Genomic DNA, 9420 nt, shown 5'->3' on the forward strand with positions numbered 1-9420 from the left:
TATATTAATCGATCAGGCATTCGGAACATGTATTCCTGAGAAGTTAACAATTGCCTTGGTTGATACGAGGAATTTTTCGGGAGAATATGCCAGGAACGGGTTATATTTTGAACATTGTGAGTTAAGTAATGTACATATACCAATCAACGGTAACACTACATATAATATATTCAGAGTATTTTCCCCAAGTAATATACATATCACCATCAACGGTAACACTATATACAGAGTACTATCCCCAGGAGAGTAACGCAATTATTTTACGAATCACAGAAGGCAATTGGAGCTGGACATGAAAACATGATTTCTTACAATGCTTTTAAGAGGGGGAGATCTATTTTGTGTTTTAGTTTCACAACCAAGGATATGGAGGATTCACTACCCATCGAAATTTCCCCTAGTATGACAATAACCATAGGGATGGCAGGACCTGTGGCAACGCCTCTTGTAGTGATGCTTTTCAGAGACTCGGAGACACGAAAGGTATTTTATCGATTGATTCTGATAGGATAATCCAGTGTGACATTAGAGGGTGAGGGAAATGGGTACTAGAGAATTAGAAATATCTTTAAAAGATTCGTTAGAGCCATCAATTAGTTATTTAGAAATATTTGCTTCAGATGATGTAGGAGGATTTATTTTACCGTTGAGCAGAGATAAACCTCTAGTCTTTATATCTAACACTTTAGAGTCATTTTCGGATATTAATAATATAGGTCACTGGGTATGTTTCTACATGGAAAGATCACCCAGAATTATGATTATCTTTTTTGACAGTTAAAATATCAAACCCAAATTTTATTCACATGGATTTTCTACATTTCTGCGTAATCATTCTGGTTACAACGTTTACGAACATAAAAGACAGATACAACAGGATCTTTCGTGTAAGTGCGGACTTTACGTTCTGGTTTTTCGTACATTGCGTCAGTCACCATGAAATAGGGAATATACTATCGACATTGAAAGAGGTTGTTTTCCGTACACCATTTACACGTGAACAATCGCTGGGTAACGAGATACTATTTCAAATATTTCAAAAAGATGAAATGCTCGGATTGGAAGTCGGGCAGTAAGAGAGCTATAACTTACAACAAATGTTTAAAACTTAGGAATTGGATGTCCTGAGATTAGCTGATAGATTCTGTATCCTGCTCTGGTTTCGTTCAAGTTAACTGCCAGGTCTGGCGTGAAAGGTAACGTACATATGGATTACTCAATTTTTTTATTGGTACAGATCATTATTATTCCAATACTTCATGTATCCTTTGCGAATATTCTTGTATTGATGTATCATTCAGAAATTAATGCATTTAAAATTTCTGTTCCAGAGTGTTAGTTATCAACTGTGCTGTAACATCAACTGTGTTGGGGATGGCCAGATGTAATGACTTCAGAAGTGACTTCCGGGAATTTTGCTGAACATCCGGAATAAGATGAAACGGACAGGAAGTATAATTGCTGGGTGTAATCGCTATAATGAAATGTATATCCATTATATCTTGTACTGATGTAAGTCTATAGCCAATAAAAATCCTGTTATAATATATAATTATATATTATACAGTAGACCCTTGACTCACGAACGCATTGACCCACGTACAACTCGATCCCCGACCAAAATTATAGGTAAAATTTCACCCTTGACTTACGAACTTTGAGATACGAACAAAAAAAAATGCGGAAAATAAAAATTCTGTTTGGGTCATGAACTAATTTTGAGACATGAACATTTGAAAAATGCTGGAAATTTCTGGAAAATAATTCACTTTGTTTCACAAACTAATTTTTAGACACAAACATTTGAAAAATGCGCGAAATCGCCCAGCACACATGAGAGCGTTTGAGTTGCCATGGGACCAGCCATCTTCCAGCCTCCCACGCACGGCGTCACCCACGCATCACTCTGTCTCATCTCATTGTGTACAAGACGTTCGTCAATTCGCTTAGCATTTTTTGCGCTAAAACTTGTGATTTTCTTCATAATGGGCCCTAAGAAAGTGAAGAGTGGTGGTGAAAGTAAGAAAGTGACGAGTGATGGTGAGAAGAGGGTGCAGAGGAAGATAACCATTGAAATAAAGAAAGAAATTATAGAAAAGTTTGAACGTGGTGTTCGCGTGACCCGATATCGCAAGTGAGTACAAGATGGCCAAGTCGACAATTTCGACAATTTTAAAAACAAGGATGCCATTAAAGAAGCAAATGTTGCGAAGGGAGTGACAGTACTAACCAAGATGAGATCGCAAACCCTCGAAGAGGCAGAAAAATCATTTTGAAGTGGGTACATGAGAAACAGATGGCAGGTGATAGTGTAAAACGAGCCGATCATCTGCGAAAAAACTCGGCAAGTGTATCAGAGTTTGCTGAAGGAAACTCCTTCTACTAGTGCCACGCCAGATGATTTTAAGGCTAGTAAAGGGTGGTTTGATAACTTCAAGACGAGAACTGGCATTCACTCTGTAATTAGGCATGGCGAGCTGCTAAGCGCAGACAAGGCTGCTGCTGAGGCATTCGTGACCGAAGTTTGCGAGTTCGTGGAGGCCGAAGGATACGTCGCTCAACAGATTTTCAATTGTGATGAAACGGGCCTCTTCTGGAAGAAGATGCCCAACAGGACATTTATCACCCAAGAAGAGAAGGCGCTCCCAGGCCACAAGCCAATGAAGGACAGGCTTACGCTTTGTTATGCTCAAACGCAAGTGGCGACTTGAAACCAAAGCCGCTACTTGTCTACCATTCAAATAACCCGCGTGCCTTTAAGCAGCACAACGTAAATAAGGCCAGACTGCCTGTAATGTGGAGGGCCAATACAAAAGCATGGGTGACACGGAGCTTGTTTATGGAGTGGATTGATGAAGTGTTTGCGCCGACCGTGAGTCAGTACCTAACAGAGAACAAGCTGCCCCTGCGGTGCCTTCTGATCATGGATAATGCCCCGGCACACCCTTCGTACTTGGCTGACTGCAGTGAACATGACTTCATTCAGTTCAAGTTCCTTCCACCCAACACGACCTCTGTTCTCCAGCCCATGGACCAACAAGTCATTAGCAATTTTAAGAAATTATATACGAAGGCGCTCTTCTCCAGATGCTTCCGTGTAACTGAAGAGACAAAATTAACCTTAAAAGAATTTTGGAAGAAGCACTTTAATGTTTTTCACTGCATAACCCTCATTGATAACGCATGGACTGAAGTTACGTACCGCACATTAAATTCTGCGTGGCGGAAACTTTGGCCCCAGTGCGTAACTGTCCGTGACTTTGAGGGCTTCGATGCAGAGATTGTGCAAGAAATTGTGTCCATGGGCAACAGTATGGGTCTACAAGTCAACGACGAAGATGTTGAAGAATTGGTCGCTGAACATTCAGAAGATTTGACTGCGGACGAACTTGTTCAACTCCACAAAGAGCAGCAGGAGCAACTTGCTCGGGGCAATCAACTGACGAAGAGGAGGATGGGGAGGAAGTTACAGATGTCAGCAGTGATGTGATAAAAAGCCGCATTGGAAAAGTGGAATGATGTCCAGTGCTTCCTTGAATTGTATCATCCGGACAAAATTGTTACGAACAGGATCGTGAATATGCTCAATGAAAATTTAATGAGTCATTTCAGAAGAGTTTTGCAAGGAAGGAAAAGGCAACAGACATTGGATAAGTTTGTGATTAAAAGTTCACCAAAAAACCTAGAAGAGTTGAATCTCTGGAACGAGATCTCCCGACCTGGATGGGGAGGGTCTCCTTCCACACAACCAACCTCCTCCCCACCCACCACCCTCCTCTTCTCTTGTCCGTCAAGCCAGAAGTCTTGCCAGTCATAGTAAGTGTTCACTTTACAAACGTTTTTATAGTGTTAGTTTACCATTTAAAATTATATTATTAGATATATTAAGGTTTTTACACTGACTTTTACATTATCTGTGTAAAATAAGGCAAAATATACATTATATTGGTTCATAGGGGTCGAGAACCAATTAATATTATTCCCATTAAACCTTATGGGGAGATTAGCTCCAGTCACGAACAATTTCGAACACGACCAAGGTCTAGGAACGGTTGTGTTAAATGAGTCAAGGGTCTACTGTATATATATATATATATTATAATTATATATATATATATATATATATATATATATATATATATATATATATATATATATACAGTATTATATGTATATATACATTATATATACAGTATTATATGTATATATATATATATATATATACAGGCGGTCCCGGTTTACTGACGGGGTTCCGTTCTTATGCGCCGATCGTAACCGAAAATCGTCGTAAGCCAGAAAATCGTTGAAAATCGTCAAAAGCATGAGAAAACCTTACTTTTAATGCTCTGGGTGCATTGAAAACGATGTAAACTGCATTATTATTGAGTTTTACATCAAAAAACCTTCAAATTATGATTATTCTGCCGTTTTGGGGCCATATTTCTTCCGTCGGATCGGCATATGACGCGTCGTAACCCCGGAACATGCGTCGTAAGCCGGGAAATAATTTCTGATGAATATATTTGAAAAGCGTCGTAACCTCGGAACGTCGTAAGCCGGAACCGTCGTAAACCGGGGACTGCCTGTATATATATATATATATATATATATATATATATATATATATATATATATATATATATATATATATATATATATATATATATATATATATATATATATGACATTTTTTTATCACACCGTGATTTATTTATATGCGATCATGAAGCTACAAATATCGCAATATCAAATCCACGCTACCTCAGGAATTAAGCGATATTTGTAGCTTCATGATCGTATATAAATCACGGTGTGATAAAAAAATGTCAAAAAAGAGCTGCGTGTTTCAACGTGCCAATGAACTATCATGGTCGAGGTGGGTTAATGCCGAGGCTAAGTACAATTTCCCGCTCTCGACGGGTAAATATAGTACACCAGACTCGGCGTTAACTTATACCTCTTGATAGCTCAGTGGTTAGCGCCGACTGATTCGCTGGATGCGCTCGTCTGTGTGTCGTGGGATCGAGACTCGGCAGTGCCCGTCCATTTATCACTTATAAATTCCCCTCGGTGATAATTCCATCGGGGATATTCCCGAGGTAGCGCGTGGATTTGATATCAAGCGATATTTGTAGCTTCATGATCGTATATAAATCACGGTGTGATAAAAAAATGTCATAAAAAGAGCTGCGTGTTCCAAACGTACCAATGAACTATCATGGTCGAGGTGGGTTAATGCCGAGGCTAAGTACAATTTCCCCGCTCTCGACGGGTAAATATAGTACACCAGACTTCGCGTTAACTTATACCTCTTGATAGCTCAGTGGTTAGCGTCGACTGGATTAAGCTGGATGCGCGTCTGTGTGTCGTGGGATCGAGACTCGGCAGAGCCCGTCCATTTATCACTTATAAATTCCCCTCGGTGATAATTCCCCATCGGGGATATTCCTGAGGTAGCGTGGATTTGATATTAAGCGATATTTGTAGCTTCATGATCGTACAAAATCACGGTGTGATAAAAAAATGTCATAAAAAAGAGCTGCGTGTTCCAAACGTACCAATGAACTATCATGGTCGAGGTGGGTTAATGCCGAGGTTAAGAACAATTTCCCGCTCTCGACGGGCTCTCGGGTAAATATAGTACACCAGACTCGGCGTTAATACCTCTCTGATAGCTCGGTGGTTAGCGTCGACTGGATTAAGCTGGATGCTATTTATATATATATATTATATATATATATATATATTTATATATTTATATATATATATATATATATATATATATGTATATATATATATATATATATATATATATATATATATTTATATATATATATATATATATATATATATTTATATATATATATATATATATATTTATATATATATATATATATATTTATATATATATATATATATATATATATATATATATATATATATATATATATATATATATTTATATATATATATATATATATATATATATATATATATATATATATATATTTATATATTTATATATATATTTATATATTTATATATATATATATATATATATATATATATATATATATATATATATATATATATATATATATATATATATATATATTTATATATATATATATATATATATATATATATATATATATATTTATATATTTATATATATATATATATATATATATATATATATATATATATATAAATAGTCACCTTGCCTACTGTATGAACAGGCACTCTAGTCATATTCGGTACCTTGCTCAGATGGGTTGATGTTGAGAGATGAGCTCATCGTCTGCTTTGTCTTGAGGGGCTTCTCAAGAACTGCAGTAATATGAATCTCCTGGTCCCAGTTCATTACCATTCCTAGTTTGATAGCTCTTTCCAAGTCATCGTTATCACAGAGTCCTTTGAAGGTCCTACAGAGGATGAATAATGAAATCACCAAAGCTTTCTAAATGATACTGACTGTTGATGGCAAAGAACTAGAAACCCAAAAGCTTGTATCTAGCATTCTGATATGTGGTTGCAGGCCAGTATATCAAGAGTGCATCAAGGGCGCCTACACACTTAGCACTACACACCTCGACCCAGCTCACAATAATGTTGAAATCACCAGACCATGGGAGTAACGTACAGCCAAGTGAAATTATAGCAAAAGGTGCTCCTGAGAATTCTGCCAGTGCCGGAAGTTTTAACCAGCGAATTTCTGTGAATGCGTTATTCCCAAGGTATAGGGACTGATACATCTGTGTAGCTCAGGATAAGGCCTGTGTGTGTGTGTGTCGTGTCATAAAACCAAGAAAATGTAGTCGATATAAATCAAGACTCATGAATATTGGCAAGAGGAAACATGGACAAGAAAACAACTCAAGAAGTACTCACTGGAGAGGTCCACAGACGTTGGACTTATGATGTTCCTTGGCATTATGCTTGTAGCTGTAAAGAAGATAATACTGTATATATATATATATATATAGCATATATATATATATATATATATATATATATATATATATATATATATATATTATATATATATTTTTATGCTGGTTATAATGCAGTAATCTCCCGGTGTGTATGTGTGAACTGTTGTATAACTATGTTTTGTGTTCAGATATGTGATACCATAAAAAAGAGTTAGCGTAGGTAAAATGATTAAAAACGCTTGTATGTCTTGAGACGCTGTATAGTTAGAGGATGAGTATGTTGTTTGTTGTATAGGACGCGTTTGTTTATCAGTTTCAAAACTTGCTGAGATATCACCTTCTCCATTAGCGAACAAGCACCACAGGGCCGCGATCAAAAACATTGTGGGGTGGAAGATTCACTATTACAAAGTTGCCTAATGTCGTTCAGAATGTTAGAAGCGATGTTTTCCATTCTTATTATAATAATTAGAGATTCTCTTGTTCTGAAACTATGTAATGATAAATATTAGTGTTAACTGTAATTCCACTTTGTCTCTAATTATCATTTTAAAGAGTTTTAAAATAAAAACATCGTCTAGGGACCCGTTCTTCCACCCCATAGATCGTGCCTCTGCATCTAAAAGGGGCTCACAGACTCAGAGACCAAAAAGCGTTGTGAAAGTTGAGCTGCGTTTTTCTGCTCCATGTCTCTCTCTCTCTCTTCTCTCGCTCAAGCCTGCTCGCCTCGGGATTACGAATGTCCCGTTTTAATGTAATTGATATTTTGCAGACGATGGTCACTACACTTTAACTGTTTAATTTAGTAAATGTGTCTGTTATCTGAACAGTGTATTTTTATTAAGTGTGTGTAACGGCGCTCAAGTTAAAGACACGAAGCATTTGGTACCAAGGTATTGTAAACATATGCTGTAATTGTGGGTTTTGAGTGCACTAAGAAAAATATTTAGAGTATATATGTAAAGATACCTTTTCACTTTTTAATATTTTTCGTGTTATATGTTTTATGCTTTATCTTTTGAAGAATTTTTCTTTATACATATATGTGATGTGTCATATTGCTCATTTTGCTTTCTACATTTTGATATTTAATCTTTGCAGAGTATATTTCTGTGTCTTGTATCCACATTTTTATATGTGATTGGATTTATTTGCCTTATTTTGTTTAATACGGGAAACAATTTACGTACAGATATTTCTTTCTTCAATCAAGTTTTGTTATTTAACAATCTAAATCTTTCTTGAATAATTTTTATTAATTAATAAATTAATTTCGATTTAATTTTGACTGATGATTAATTCAGATTTAATCCAATTTTTCAAATAATACACACTTCTGAGATTGTTAAATGTCATGTATAATCTTGAATTTAGAAAATAATCTTTGCATTTAAAATATTATATCAGAGTTTCATTCATTGACTCATCAGTAATTTTGATTTGAATTAGAGATAGAGTAAGAGATGCTTTCCTCAAGTAATTGAAGTGAGCTCGAAACTAGGAAATGAAATGAATGGAAATACTGGAACTTTATAATGTTAATGGAGATGCTCTAGATTTTACTCGCACCTGTTTAACGAACTTTATCTGCTTTCTTTCATGATTGATAAGTTTTATAAGGGATCACTGTTGCTTTAGAGAAACTGTCATCTTTAGTGATGAGGGTCTAGGTGCTCCTAGCTTCTTGTGGAGGTAACTATAATTGTTGAATAAATGGTAAGTTTGGCAATCAAATATCAAGCACTTAGATCCCAATGCTTGATTTGAACAGACACTGACACTGGGTCACCATATAAATGAGTAATTAGACTGACCATTTCCATATATAAATGGTGCCTTAGACCCGGACAAGCACTTAGATTATCAGGTTTGATTTAAAGAACAGACACACTGGACATTGCTCACAATATATATATATATATATATATATATATATATATATATATATGTTATATATATATTCATCACTTCAACATATTCTTTCATATGCACATACCAGAAATCAGAAGACATGTTGACAATGAAATCAGAAGACAGATGACAATGAATCTAAATCCTGGAAGTATTTATCCAGTACAGTGAGTCATAAGAGTTGGAATCTGTAATGACGAGAGATTTGTAAAAACCAGCCCTGCCACGTTTATACCAATTTCATTACTGACATATCCTTTCACCCACGCGATCTGTTTCAAGCTTCACCATCCTCACAGTCTTCATCCTTTTAATTCCTCTTTTACACTGCAGGTTATATTGTACTATTCATTCAGTTCACCTCAACAGATTCAGTCTGTTTTTCTATTGGTCATGACCCAACATCTGTGCCTTCAGGATTTCCAATGTGAGTTCCACAGACACTCCAAGTCCTGCCCCATTCTTCTGCACACATCCTGAAACCTTCCTTGTTTCACCTACTCTGTGGCTGACCTCTTCTTGTATCCTATTATTGTCCAGAGAATTTACTCCTAAAAACCTCCACAAATCATCC

General features: G+C 36.1%; 1 protein-coding gene across 1 annotated transcript; it reads left to right on the plus strand.

The window, feature by feature from the left end:
- Nucleotides 1-2839: 2839 nt before the first annotated feature.
- On the plus strand, nucleotides 2840-3490 carry LOC136850433 (tigger transposable element-derived protein 1-like). The gene has a single exon (XM_067124012.1). The coding sequence runs from the start codon at nucleotides 2840-2842 to the stop codon at nucleotides 3488-3490; it is 651 nt and encodes a 216-aa protein (XP_066980113.1).
- The last annotated feature ends 5930 nt before the right edge of the window (nucleotides 3491-9420 follow it).

Source organism: Macrobrachium rosenbergii, chromosome 22 (assembly GCF_040412425.1).
Source record: "Macrobrachium rosenbergii isolate ZJJX-2024 chromosome 22, ASM4041242v1, whole genome shotgun sequence".
Taxonomy (NCBI): Eukaryota; Metazoa; Arthropoda; class Malacostraca; order Decapoda; family Palaemonidae; genus Macrobrachium; species Macrobrachium rosenbergii.

Coding starts and splice junctions, on each gene's coding strand:
- LOC136850433 (XM_067124012.1), top strand. CDS start 2,840: ATGGAGTGGATTGATGAAGTGTTTGCGCCGACCGTGAGTCAGTACCTA.